The 15,183-nt window shown below is 40.3% G+C and overlaps 1 protein-coding gene and 1 pseudogene across 2 annotated transcripts in view; both read right to left on the minus strand.

The window, feature by feature from the left end:
* The window catches only part of Wwc3 (WWC family member 3), a 107,871-nt gene that overhangs the window by 60,200 nt on the left and 32,488 nt on the right, over positions 1 to 15,183 (minus strand). For both annotated transcript variants that reach the window (XM_055613365.1, XM_055613364.1), the window contains exons 2-3: positions 4,900 to 5,009; positions 1,404 to 1,607 (exon numbers count right to left, since the gene is read on the minus strand). In XM_055613365.1, coding sequence (XP_055469340.1) covers positions 1,404 to 1,607; positions 4,900 to 5,009 — 314 coding nt within the window. The remainder of the gene's footprint in view (positions 1 to 1,403; positions 1,608 to 4,899; positions 5,010 to 15,183) is intronic.
* Positions 11,488 to 13,049, minus strand: LOC129681430 (ras GTPase-activating protein-binding protein 1-like; annotated as a pseudogene).

Below are 15,183 nucleotides of genomic sequence, written 5' to 3' on the forward strand. Positions count from 1 at the left end.
GCTTCTCTAGTGAATGGTGTCATCACATAGTTAAGGTAGCATGGATACCAAATCCTTCATGAACTCATTCAGAGAAGAAAGGGAATACTTGACAATGTATTCTATGAAGCCAGTATTACCTTCCTTCCTACCAAAATTAGAGCAGAGCCTTGTAAGAGAACTGATGGGAGAAGAATGCTTCTGTAGCTCAGCACTGAGTTGACCTATCCCTTTCTGGTGAAAAGTTTAAAAAAATAAACTAGGAGGGGAGAGGAACCAATCTTATGACCAAGAGATAAGATGACTTGGAAGCAACACATCATTATACCTAATCTGTTTCCATTCCCTCACAAAACAAAGCAATGGAAATATTTCAGATTCCTGCTTCAGAAGGAAACTTTTTCCCAATGTCTACAGCTTCTAAGCTTTTCACCTGCAGTAGTTGTTGCAATAAAAAAAAAAAAAAAAAAAAAAAAAAAAGCACAAGGTATGTAGCCCTTTGGCCTCAATTCAATTTTGCCTTACAACACAGAAAAAAAAAAAAGCTATGATTGTATCTTTAGTGGTCAAAGCTTTATTACCAGAGTAAATGCCTGGTAATAAAGCAGTGTCACTAGGAAGTTCTTCACACCCAAGTCTCAACCAGACTTAGGTATTGATTAAAACAAAACCTAGTAGTACCAATCCCATATATTCTCTCTAAGTCATTGGTACCCAAAACAATAGTTGCTAAGTGTATCTGTACAGGCACTTCTTTTGGGAAGGATCATGTCACGAAAGGTTCTGGCTTCTCAAACTGAACCTGGCTCCTTCTACACTTAGGTGCCTCCTAAGTCCTAGTAAAATAAAAGCCACCTCAGGCAGTTTCTAAATGGAACCCTCATGGTTCTTTTGAAACCACTGGAAGACAGGCTCTAATTTAAGGGTCAGAGATACCTGGGTTAGACTCCTTCAGTGTTCTGCTTAGTGAAGTTTAAAGCCCAGGAATGGCCTTTACACAGACAGGAGATTGACATATTTACAGATTCCTAGATCTCCCCACTCAGTAGTCATGAACTACTATGTAGTTTTCTCAACAGATCATTTCAGACAAACAGTGTTAACTGTAGCCATCTATCTCTAAGCAAAACCGTCTAAGTGAAACCGGACAGTAATGAAATAGGAGAATGTTTCGCTTCATAGCCTAAAATTGTATGGGTGTTTACTTTTTACCATTCACACCCAATCTTTCTTTGTTAGTCACCAACATCCTCCAGAATCTGGGTGCAACATAGACAACTTAAAAATATGGATTGCCTAATAGTATGTGACTGAGACTTTACAAAGCTGTCTTGCCCAAATAAAACTGACCATGATCAGAGAACTCAGCCAACAGAGTAGCTTTAAGGAAACATATGCTCACTGAAGAAGACAAGTCAACTCACAGCTGGTATATGAGCGGCCATCATCCTCACACAATTTGTGCAGCTGTTGATATTCTTCCTGAGCTAGCTCAAACCGTTGTTGCTTGATCTGGTAGATTTCTTTCTTGGCATTGAGAGCCTCCTGGGCTACAATTAAATACTCCTTCAGCATCCGTTCCTGCTCTCGTCTCCACTGCTCTCTTGGATCTTCAATCTGGGTAAGCTCTAAAGTGAAAAAGAGAAAATCACAAGTGAGCTGTGGGTGAAGGCTGCAAGTTGGCTGACAGGCATTTATGTGACTAGTCAATATAATTATCAGAAAGCATGATATAAAAAGTCTATTCCATGAATCTTTCCAAAGAGTGGCTTCTAGTAAAGTATCCAAAATAGCTTAGATAAAAAAATGCTACAGAGATAAAAGGGAAGACAGTACAAGAAAATAAGCATTGGGGGAGATGAACCTAAATGTGCTTAGAACTGTAAAGTTAGGGGATATTTAAAGCATTCTTCCCACATATCTCTTTAACATGGGATAACTTACACACTATTGTCCCCCAACACAGCTTGCTCTTCTCCTTCTCTTATTCTCTCTTGACCATCTTTATCTCTTGGCACTCAAAACTCTAACATTACCCACTTCTGTATTCTCACTCTACATGTCTGGGAAGGTCCAGACATGTTGCTCCAATCTTTTTCTTCAGTTCCAGTGTGTGATTCTCAGCTGCTTCCTGACTTCAACTTCTATAAGTACCCAAAGTTATTCTAAGCTAGTCTCCAAAGGACAACTCCTCACACAAGGGCCTTTCACTATCTAAAGCAACACCTATCTAAAGCAATAAACGGGACCCATTCCTTCATCTTAGACTTTCCTTTTTACCACAAGCAGCACCAACTAGCCTTACCAGCTTAGCCATATTGGGACTCAACCTGACTCCTATCCTCAAAGAACTCCTGCTCTGAGTTGCCCCTCCCACAACATGCCAAGAGTCATGAAGATCTGCTGGAATAGCATGGAGAGGCTCCAACACAGATGAGCCTTAAAAACACAGTGTTAACTGAAGAAAGCCAGACCAACAGGGCACATAGTATTTGAGCCCATGGATATGAAATGTGTAGAAAAGGCAAACCCGTAGGGATAAAAAGCAGACTGATAACTACCAGAGACTGGGAAAAGGGAAATGCAGGCTGACTGCTTAAGAAGGTGGGTTTCCCTTTGGGTCAAATGAGAGTATTTTGCAATTAGATACAGGTGGCTGCACAAATGTACAAAATGCTATTGGATGGTTTACTTTAAAATGGCTTCCTCTATGATCTACGCATTTTATTTCAAAGGGCAAGAAAGGTAAATTATACATTGTCACACACACACACACACACACACAGAGAGAGAGAGAGAGAGAGAGATTGAGAGAGAGAATGGACTAAACTAACTTGTACTTGGAAATACTCTCCCCACCTACTTGACCCTATTCAGTCATCACTGTTACTCCACTCCAGAGCTCTGTGAGCCTTCTCTATGTCAAGTAGGGAAATAAGTCGCAGTCCTACCCAAGCATCAGAGTTTAGATACAGTTAGCTTAACGTGGGACATGTGCAGGGCTTTTTAGTAACTGCCCAGATGTTCCTGATATGTATTCTGCTGTGAGATCCACTGTATCCAGCCAGGTGAACTGCATTATTCACACTATTCCAGTGTTCAAAAGGGTCTTGAGAACCTTGTAGGTTACAAGTTTAGGATCTTTTTGCTCTTCATTTCATCATCAACCTGTACAGTTTTCATGCTAATATTTGATTCCTCAAATTTTGTGCTTTAAAGAATTTTAAAGTTGGATTCTCTGAAGGTCTTCAGGGAAGGAGATGGTATGACACTACAACTATTGTCCTCACCTACTGCCTGCTGGGTGATGGGCCATGCTTCTATGGTGATGGGAAGAAAGCCCCATGTCTCTGTTCTCTCTTAAGGTTCATGTTCACTTTTGAGAGTATGAAACCCCTTATGAGTTGAGAACTTGTTTCACTCTCCTGTATCCCCAGGGCTGGAAGACAATGGGAAGTATAGAAGAATTCTTGAAATGTTTATTGTGACACAGTTAATGAACAGGAAAGCAACAATGGAAAACAAGAGGATACCATAGAAGGCAGCTTGGTTTATGAGAGAAGACTGGCTGGAAAGGGTCCTGGATCCACACCAGCAGCCACACTTCCTAGAAGAGCTATATAGACCCACTGCCTTTGTCATCTGGTAAGCATAAGCATCTATACCACCTGGCCCTGAGAATGACAAAACCTACTGATACAGCCACTGTGCCAAAACCCATGGTCTAGGCTGGAGAGTAAGGTGGTATGTATCCAAAGCTTCCCATCAAAACCTTAGCTAGGAAGACAACTGTAGATGGCCACTGGAATTCCCCTGAACATGCACAGTCTTGAGATGCTGGCCATGCTAAGAGCCATTGAAAAGGCTACCTTCAGCTTTGATCTTTCTGCTTCTCTTCTGTCCATTCCAGTATGCAAGAGATCCATCTTAAAGCTCCCTGACACTTGGAAGGCAGTAGGGCCAGAATAGTACTTATTCCCATCCTCCAATCACCATTGGCTAGACTTTGGAACAGCTGCAACTACTCCATGTTTCCCCAGCATGGGAAACTCCACTGCTCCAAGTTCTAATACACAAAGATTCAGACCCAAGCAACTAAAAACTTTGGCATCAGCCCCACAGGCCCAGAGTTGGAAAGTCAAAGTCACTAAAGTAAAGAACAATATTGATGTTGAGACCCACACATAATAAACTGAGGAACAGAAAGCAAGCCAAGAGAAAGCCATGCATCATGGTCCAAGTGGCAAAATGACAATGACAAAAGTAATGAAAGACTGAAAATGCAAAGAAAGTAAGAAGTAGAAATTTAATTAAGATCTGGTCACAGAAGTCTGATGAAGAGGCAGAACACCAAAAGCAAGAGCTAGAGAACAGAACTTGAATGTGGTATAGCCTCTAGTTTGGATTTCTACATCTCAGCTCTACTCACATTAGAAGTATGTTCATTCATATAGCCACCATGAGCACTCTAATATATTGAGAAGTCTCTATTCACAACATGCCAATAGCACCTCTCTCAGGCTTGGCTATAGGAAATGTCTCCAGATATTGCCCCTAGTGGGAGAATAATTGCACCAGTGTCTAAGAACTTGTAGGTTCTACTTTGCAATCAACATGAGAAGTTTTTCTGTTTCATAGATGCCTGCGGAATTTATTCCTTATCAAAAATAGTAAAACCAGAAGTGAGGTACAACTACATGCCTACTTTGTGTATTTAAACCTCAGCTAAGGAAAACTTAGTACACCATGTTGCAAAACCTAAATATTACTTTAGACACCATTATCATTTTGCTTTATGAAACAAAGGTTTAGCATTTTTTGAGATTTTGTATGAAAACTTGAAAAATCAAACCTCCCCAAAAAAAAAGAAAGAAAAGAAAACTCTCACATATAGCAATGCAAATGTGGCAGTCCACTTACTATTTATGTGGTCCATATAATAAATTCCGATTTGTTTATCATACACAGTTTCCCATCCTAAAGGAAGTTCATCCCCAACACAATCAGCAAAGGTCAATGGCTTTGTTATCCTGCAAAACAAAATTATAAAAACAAATTTCAAAATCGGGCCAGATTTGAATAAATTTGCTGATCTAAATTATTGTTCAGTATAGAATTATAATTCATATTATCTAATTGATAGCTTTTGCCCAACCTATTTGAAAATTAATTTACCAGGTTTGCTTAAGTAACAATCAATAATCATGTAAGTACACACACAATTAAAAGCATCATACTACCGCAAAGCACACTTTAAACACCAGTGAAAACAGATATTGATAATGACCAACCAAACAAGTAAGACAAGCGTCTTCTTCCACACGGTGTGATTAATGAGGCCATGGCAATGGAATGTAACTCTTCCAGAATAGGAGAGATCCAGGCTTCCTCCCTGAGAAATGTCCTCCCTCACAACTTTCAGTTCCATGCAATACATGTGAACACTGCCTTAAGTCTATGCACAAGGTGCTTGCAATTCTGTCATCTCCCCATTAACAAATCAAACATCAACCACTGCACAAAAGTAAAAAGTCAGGAAATCTAACAATATAATGAGATGCCTTCTGAATACTTCCTGCATTCCTTGTATAGCAGGGATCAAAGATTTCAAAGGGTTGTTTTTGTTGTTGTTGTTTGTTTGTTTTTCTTCCTTTTCTTTTCTTTTCTTTTCTAGAGAAAAACAGCCAAAGCACAATGCCTAGAAATATCTCTTCTTGAAGGAAATCTGATTAGGGGATCCTGGGATTGTCAGGAGATAGAGAAAGTAAAGCGTGTACCCTGGATTTCTTTAATTGGAGTCTCTTCCCTCCCCCACTCTCATGATCATGTTGATTGACAAGCTGGTTTGAGGGCAGCAGCTGTTGTATAAAACAGGACACACCTATAATTGTCTGAGTCTAGGCAGCTATCTCTTTGGTTGTCTCTATAAATGCTCACTGACTGGCATGCATGGGAATCTGACAATCTAAATTTCACAAGCTCAGTCCTCCCACTTCTGTTCAAGTCCCTGGCTGTAAAAAAAACTGAAGACATCAAAACCATAGCCAGTCCCCATGAGATTTCCCCCAGACTGGTTGGGCCACAAAGCTATCTCTTCTGGGATGGATGAAAAATTGATAACCACTATCAGAAAAACACTGACTCTAATCTGCATTACTCTTCATTTTAAATATATGATTTCAAGAATTATGGTCATTACAAACACAAATATATATAAAAGATAAAGTAAGTTGTAGACAGCCTCCCCACAGAGGAGACCAACCTATTGCACATTTCCCTGTTTCATCCCATAACACAAATCTGAATACAGGATTTACTTCCAGGAGGAATACTGTGATGGCATGCATTCCATGTTAAGCTAGCAGTGGTAAGATGCTGTGCACGATGAGAAAAGATAATAAGAGCAAAAATAATTCTGCTTTAATGAAAATTGTGTCCAGAATATATCAATGCCATACTAGCATAGTGAATATTCATATATAAGCCCAGAGAATCATGCTCAAAGACAGGTACCTCTGAAGTTTATTTACATGTGATATGATTTAATTAATATATGCAAGTGAGAAACATATCTATACCACTGCTGAGCCTAATCCACTTATTTTAGACTTCAGAACTGTTAGGAAATTATAGGATGCTACCTTTCCATTTTTTAAAAAAGAAAGTCAAGTTGTTCTAATAACAATTCCATAGTCTTTGCTCCAGGAGGTCACTGAGTGGTACTTCTGCCATTCTGATGAATTTCATTTTGGCAAGTCTCTGATTCCACTTCTTTTCTAGGTCAAATACGAATTGTTAAAAGTCATACACAGAACCAGTGCCTCAATGCAAACCTAGGAAGAGTTATACCTCTTGAAGTTAATGTCAACAGCAAAGCCTCTACAACCACATAAAAGTGATGTCTTTGAAGGTGGTCTCAGAAGCCAGAGCATCCACATTCTCCCAGACCACTGGGTTTGAGAAAAACCATAAGCACATTCCAAAGATGCTTAAACTACTTCATCACCCCTTTACTGTACCAATATCAAAATAAAAACAAAGGTGTTTGGGAAAACACTACTTCAGGAATAAATACATCAATGTCACATGAGTTATGCAGCTTCAGAATCTGTTGGATCACATGTATGAAGAGGATATTGTCGTTGGTTTCTGTCTGTGATTTGAAAAAGTGGAGTTCTTTTGGCTGTTGTTGACTATAAAGCCTGTTCCCTGACTTGTTAGGATGAGATTGGGAAGCATTCATGACAGACCTAAGATTTGATTGGGAAACAAATACCCAGCACCAATAGTAAGGTTTCATCCTGGCCAAATGTTATGATCCTTTGTCTTGCCAGCTATCAACTCTTACTCTCATGGAGACATGTACTCAGGCTCTCTACAAAATTTGTCTAACATGTGTAATACTCTGAGTTCCATCCCCAATAATACACATACACACACACACACACACACACACACACACACACACACACACACACACACACACAAATAAAATGACACAGCATTCAGGGTTACAGGCCCCTGGGCTGGTGTTATAGTTTTCCCCAAACAAGCCTGTAACAAAGCATCTATCTCTTTTTACATCAACCCCGATACACATACAATTTCTGTTGCTAGTAGACTCTCTCTCCCTGATTCCCCCCCTACTTGTCTCTGGAAAAAAAAAACAAAAAAACATGCCAACTTCAGTCTAGCACCTTGCCTTCAGTCTTTCTTAGGCCTATGACTAAACCTATTCCCCTCTCATGACCTGAAATGGACAGGTCCCTCCCTGTCCACCCCTCCCCATGCAAATCATTAACAAGGATTTATCATATTCCCAAACCCCTTCTGCCTTGGAAGCAACTTTGTTTTTTGAGGGCTCTGAGCCATATTTACTACATTTCTGTAAACCTTCATAGGTATAAGTCTAACTGTTTAGTTGCCTCACTCAATCAGAGTCCAGCAGAGGTCTTGTAAAGGGAGGCAGCATTTGAAATATGCAGGCAGCCCAAGGTGCATTTCCTTTCCTCTTGAGACAGTCCTTCCTATCCTGAGAGCCTGAGCAATAGCATCCCTTGCATGAACATCCACATCTCCAATTCCAGAAAAGCAGTCCTGTTAATCTATATTACTCCAAACCCTAAAACCACCATTCACAATCAGATTCCTTCTTGTATTTCCCAGTAAACCCAGGATGCATGCCTTCTCATGGGAAAAGCTCCATTTGGAGACTGCTCCATTTGGAGACTTCAGACATCTTCAGTTGTGTCTGACACCATGAATGCAATGCTTTCCATCTTACTATATGGCTTTCAAGCCATTGTTGGTAGAAAAAAGCACAGAGCTCTTCTCAGCACAAAGGCAGCAAGAACCACAAGGAAGGAGCCACAAGAGCTCTCAACAACTTGGCTTACATTTCATTTAAAAATGTGTTGTGACTGTGTTACAACACAAAATAAAAGAGATGGCAAAAACAAAACTGCCAATGCTAGCAGATGGGTTGTATGAACTTTACTCAGTTAAAAGAAAAGTGGAAATTGCTCAGTATGTGGAAAGGCTAAACCTTTAAATAACATCCAGACTCAGCCAAATCCAAAGAGAAAAAAAGACAGATTTAATGGCACTGAACAAAAATAAATATGTCAAAGAGAATGTAAAAAAGATAAGGTAGAAGTTGACTTGCTTATATCATTTTCATTTCTGGACTGGAGACCCTTCCTTCTAACATACCCCAAGGCCGTAGAGTCTTTCACCTTTCCCATCCTTCCTTACAACCATATAGAAGCAGGAAAGAAAACGTGGAAACAGAAAGAGAGAGAAAACAGTGTGGCTTGTTAACAAGAGAAAGGAGACATAGAAACTACAAATGACAAAATTCAAACCACCAAATCTGAAGACATTCAATAAAAGGTCAAAGGGACTCAAACATCTCAGTTTCTTCAGGAGCCTACTATAGTAAGTACTACACAATTATGCATATTCATGAAGACCATCATGAGTCATTTTCCTGTTTGTTTGTTTTTCTTGTATTCTTGTTTTGATTTTCTAAGACAAGGTTTCTCTGTGTAGCCCTGGTCATCCTGTACTCAGCTTTGTAGACCAGGCTGGCCTCAAATTCACAAAGATCTGTCTGCCTTTGCCTCTCCAAGTGCTGGGATTATAGCCGTGCTCCACTGTGCCCAGCTTTTTGTTTGTTTGTTTGTTTTGAGACAGAGTTTCTCTGTGTTGTCCTGGCTGTCCTAGAACTCACTCTCTGGACCATACTGGCCTCGAACTGACAGAGATCTGCTTGCTTCTGTCTTGCTTCTGTCTCCTGAGTGCTGGGTGAGGTTAAAGATGTGCGCCACCAATTCCTGGCTGATCATCATGAGTTTATTTATACCTAAGTTTATTTGTCTTTTATTTTGTTTATTTATACTTAATTTTTTACTATTGAAGCTATTTTTTTTATACTACCAAGGATATAGGATTTCTAATACTGTGATTATTTTATCACTAAGGGGAACATTTTCTATTTAGAAAATGTTACTGATTTTCATTATATTTACTTTTACTAGTCCCAATGTTGAATATACAATTAACAATATGTAAAGTAATGATGTATAGAAATAGCATTTTATTATTTTTTATAACCCTGACCAATTTTGTACATTGTTTTTTTTCTTCCAAAAATATTTTAATAAAAATTGGCCTTTTCCAAAAAATACCCACTGCATGTCCATCAGTAAAAGAGAATCATAAGAATATATAAAATTTACCATATGGCTATGATTTAAAGAAAAAAATGCAAACCCTGGAGCACATTAGCCACATCCGATATTCAAGCCAAATCCTTCTTAGGGCCCCATCAGGAAACCAGACAGACAGCTGAATAGCATGCAGGACACAGGGCCACTGAGGTCAGAGGCCTCGCAGAAGCACCTTCCTCACAAGCCTTCCAGTCTGAGGCATGATGTAGGATGAGGCAGAACAATGTTAACACAACACATACATGTGTTCAAAAAGTCTATAGTTCCCCCACATACTCTGAATCTGAAAACACATCTAGAATCTTTATTACTTTTCTTTTAAAAAATACAAATAAAACATGAAAAACTCTACCTCAAAAGAATCTAACAGTTCAACAAAAGTCCTTAGCTGTGTTTTAGACATTGACAGACTACATCACAGTTTAAAATCCAATAGTAAAAACGGAGGTTTACAACTGTTTGGTAATCACATGTCAAAATAACAAAGTTCTGGAAGCACCTTTTTTTTTTTTTTTTTTTTTTCAGTTAGCCACACCAGCAGGGACTCAGCATCAATTGCCAAAAAGGCAATTTTTCCAAACCAGAAAGAAGTTGTGACTCTTGATAGATAATATAGATTTTTCCTGCTTCCAAAATATTTACCAAATCCTATGTCTCCCAACAAATGAACATCCATTGTCAGTGAAAACCGAGACACGCTCCTTTGGGGAATGGCTGTTAAACTCCAGTCAGTATATGCAGTGTGAGCAGGAAGGTCAGTCTTTCCTCTTCTTTAAAAATCTATTCTTCCTAAAGATTCATTCTGGAAAACTGGAAGTGAAGGACTAAAAGGTCAAGGGAGGAAAGGGGGTGGGGTGCACACCATGAACACAAGAGAAATTAAAAGTGTACAAACTCGAAATTGTGGTACTTTTACACAATGGAATACTACTCAGCAATCAAAAACAAGGAAATCATGAAATTTGGAGGCAAATGGTGGGATCTAGAAAAGATCATTCTGAGTGAAGTATCCCAGAAGGAGAAAGACAAACACGGTATATACTCACTTACATAGACCTACAAGCTATGATAAACATAATGAAATCTATACACCTAAAGAAGATAATCAAGAGAGCGGATATGGGGTAAGATGATAAATCCTCGTTTAGAAAGACAGATGGGATGTGCACTGAACGTATGACTAGAGTCTACTGCAGAAGGCATCTGAAAGACTACCTAGCAATGTTTCAAAGCAGATACTAAGACTCATAACCAAACCTTTGGCAGAGTACAGGGAATCATAGGAAAGGAGGAGAGTTAGTATGATGTGGAAAGGATAGGAGCTCCACAAGGACCAAATATATCTGGGCACAGGGTCTTTTCTGAGATAGACACTCAGCCAAGGTCCATGTATGGATATAACCTAGAACCTCTGCTCAGATGTAGCCCGTGGTAGCTCAGTAACCAATTGGTTTCTCATAGTAAGGGGAACAAGGCCTATTTCTGACAGGAACTCAATGGCAGGCTCTTTGACCTCTCCACCCCCCAAGGGAGGAGCAGTCCTGTTAGGCCACAGAGGAGGACTTTGCAGCCAGTCCTGAAGATACCTGATAAAACAGGGTCAGATGAAACGGGAGGAGGTCCTTCCCAATCAGTGGACTTGGAAAGGGGCAGGGAGGAGATGAGGGATGGAAGATGGGATTGGGAGGGAATGAGGGAGCAGGATACAGCTGGGATACATATTTAACAAAATGTAACTAATAATAAAAAGAAAAAAAAGTGTACAAACTCAAACAGTTTATAATAGACTACTCTGAGACACCAAAGCTGGTTGAAGGAATTCACCATAGGGCAAGGAGTAGGGGCTGTGTGCTGCGTGGAGACCTGGCCAAGTGACCCACTGCCTTGGAGTTGTAATTCCCCTGCCCATAGCAAAGCCTGGTTTCTCCACCATGCCTCCATGGGGAGGGCCTCTCATCCCACCACTTGGCCCACCACGGGGCCCTCTGTGTCCCCAAAGGTAGGTTGTCCCTGTGATCCCCTTCCCTGGCAGCTTGAGTTATCTTCTCTTCCACATTCAGAAGGACCACACCTCTGAACACGATGGGCTTACTGTTAAGGACCTTCTGAATAGGCTCAGAATCATCAAACACAACTAAACCTGAACCTGGGTAACTTCCTGCCACTGTTAATGTGCAGCTCCACCATGCTCCCATAATTTTGAAAAAAAAAAAATCCTTCATTTCCGACTTGTTAACCTGATGTGACAGGTTCCCAATGAACAGCTGGTGACTGTCGGAGTACCTCACCATTCTTTGAGGTTCCACATCTCCTGGTTCACCAGCCTCACAGATTGGCCAGGGTTCCTTCTGTGGCAGGATACTGATCTGTTGTTCTCGAACTCTGTGATCTCTTTGAGACCTTTGCAGTGGAATCTGAGAATCAGGCTTAGATTCTGGACGGGGCTGTGAAGGTGGCACTTTGACCACATGAGGTTGTGCCACTGGAACAGCCCCATTGGGAGGAAGGTTCTTACTAGTCACAGATGCCCAAGAAAACATCCTCAAGTCCTCCTGTGCATGGGCCACACCCACTAGGGCCGTGGAAGTGGCTCTTCTGCACATGCTCGGGAGCAGCTTCTTCCAAAGCAGGCTCAGGCTTGTCTTCTTGGATGTTGGGCACAGGTTCTGGCTCTGGCTCTGGCTCTGTTTCTGGCTCCAGCTCCACAACAGGCTCCTCTAAATGTTCCTCCAAGTTGTTGCTGACAGTCTGATCATAGAAAAGTACCAGAATCATCAGACACCACCTCTGGTGCCTGCTCTCTTTCCTCAGGTTCTTCTACTTCTTCCTTAGATTCCTCCTTGAGGCTCTGTGACAAAGCCACCAAGGACCTCATCTTGGTGTCTGAAGATGTTGTTGTGAACATAGAACTTGTTGGCAACAGAGCCCTCAGGAGCAAGGACAAAGGTATGCATGAACCTCTGAAAAGCCTGGTTCTTGCTGGACAAGAACTTGGACCACCAGCCCATCATTCAGAGTGGCGTGAGTATACATGTGGCAGATCTTGGTGTGGCAGTTGGTAAAGTTTTGTGACATCACTTTCCTGTGGATTTCCTTCTGCCCATAGACTGCATCTGCTGGCTTCCCGTTGGAATCCAAGCCCACGTGGACATAGGAAGATTTCTTCCCATAAAATCCGTGCAGTATGTCCGGGGCCTGGTTCAGCAAGTTGTAGTACTGTTGCACAAACTCCCAAATGATCAGCAAGGGACTTGGCTTCTCCATAACCATTGTTTTGGTCCAGTGAACCCGCGAGGCTGAGCAAAAGGACAGAGCTGCTGTGCAGGAGGAGGTGGCAGTGTCCCTCACGCAATGCCCGTCCATCTTTTTTTTCTATGAAACAGGCTAACTAATAAATGTCATTTACTTGATTCTGAATGAATCAAAAAAGAAAAGGCGTACAAAGTAAGGCATGGTGGTATATGCCTATAATCCCAGCACTGTGGTGACTGAGGCAAGAAGATCATGAGTCTGAGGTCAGGCTGAGCCACATACTAAGACTATGTCTGAAAAATGAACTAAGAGCATACCAATTGGTTATCCTATACCAAATGGTAAGCTCTGAAAACATATACATATAAGTAACATTGTATGGATTGAGCAGGTTATATTTTACTTTTAGGAACGAATACACTCACACACATACCATCTTAGGAAGAAAACACCAACCCAAGAAGGTTAACTACACTAATAAAAATAGGGAATAATCTCACACCAGAAAAATGAAAAGAAAGAAAGCTTGTGTGCACACATACCACCACCACCACCGACAATAACGACAACAATAACAACAAAAATTAAGAGAAGTTATGAATTTGAAAGAGAGTAATGGAAGTAGGGCAAATGAGAGTCTAGAGAAAGGAAAGGGAAGGGGAGATGATGTAATTATATTAGATCTCAGAAAATAAAAAAGTATTAAACAAGCAAACAACAAAAAGGGCAAAACCGAAAAGAACGTTTGTTCTAAGGTTGATGTCTTTGCTGTGTTTCATTCAATCCCAGTAGGAGTCCCCCACACTGACACTTCTGGCTGCCCTTTGCTTAGAAGTAAAATCATGCTAGCTCTGTGCTTTCACCACTCTAACCCACCTCCCAGTTCAGGCAGATCTGAATGTTTAAAATGAGATAAGTGGGTTTGGTTGCAAGGGAGGCGCTCAGGTGGGCCCCAAGTAGAACATTCTGGAATCATCAAGGCTAGTAGATTAGCTGGTTTGGGCAGTTTCTCAGCTCTAGTCTCGGAATCCTTTCTAATCTATAGAAAAAGATTAGATAATACTCTTTGAGCAAAATAAATAAGCAGTTCAATTTTGTCTTCTTACAAAAGCATGGTTAAGGCTTTAACTTTGAAGAGCTTTTTTCCCCACTGGGAAAAAAAAAAAGTTAAAAGCCTTCTATTTAACTACCCAGCAGGCAATTGCTGATGTCTGGGTAAGGCCACTGAGAGGCAAAGAACATCAAATAGGAGTCAGTTTGTCTGAGAAGGGGAGGAGGAAGGGATCAAGTCTAGGCAACAGCATACTATTTCCCAAGGTTCCATCTTTACTCACAGAGAGCCTGTCCAGCCTCTTCAATTTTCACCTGCCCCAAAACACATCCACTATACCCACAGTTCTCACACACAGATGAAGAGATATTTTTTGTTTCATTATAGAAAATTTACAAAATAGACTTAAATGTGTGACATAGTCATGATCGCATTCTACATACAAATTTCTATTTTTACTGTTTTTACTTAGCTTTGTAATATTTAACTCTTAAGTCTCTCTAAAAATTGTACGTGCTAGCCTAGAACTATAACATAGGAATTCTGTCTCTGTTGTCATAAATTATTTGTAAACATCACGTGATATAGGTGAATAGCTCATGCACCTTGAAAATGAATATTCCACAATGCCTTTGATCTTGTCCAAGACAAGGTATAAAATAGGTGTTCAGGGTTAATTAAGATAGCTCAGCAGGAAAAGGCACTTGCCAAGGCTATCAACCTGAACTTAATCCACAGAACCCATGTGGTACAAGAAGAGAACCAATTCTCCTAAGATGTTCTCTGATTTTTACCTGTGCACTGTGGTATTCATCTACATGAGCACATATGCTCAGGTAAAGACAATGGAGACAGAATAAATTAGAGGAAAAAATGACATAGGTGTTCAATGATGCCTGCTATATAACTCTTATTTGTACAAATCATTCAGTCAAGGGATTAACGCAATTTACCCAAGCTCTGTCCAACTATTAATACCTATATTAAGTCCAGATTTTCAATATTATAAATATCCATGAGAAAACTCAATTTAGAAAACATTCCAGCAATTTACTAAGGAGTTAAGCATATACTTAATACGATTTGACCTGGCATCTCTCTTCCAGGTAGATATACATAAAAATATGAAAACATCTATCTGCTCACACACACAGAAAATCTCCAATGTTC

Source organism: Psammomys obesus, unplaced genomic scaffold (genome assembly GCF_907164565.1).
Source record: "Psammomys obesus unplaced genomic scaffold, mPsaObe1.curated_primary_1811, whole genome shotgun sequence".
Taxonomy (NCBI): domain Eukaryota; kingdom Metazoa; phylum Chordata; class Mammalia; order Rodentia; family Muridae; genus Psammomys; species Psammomys obesus.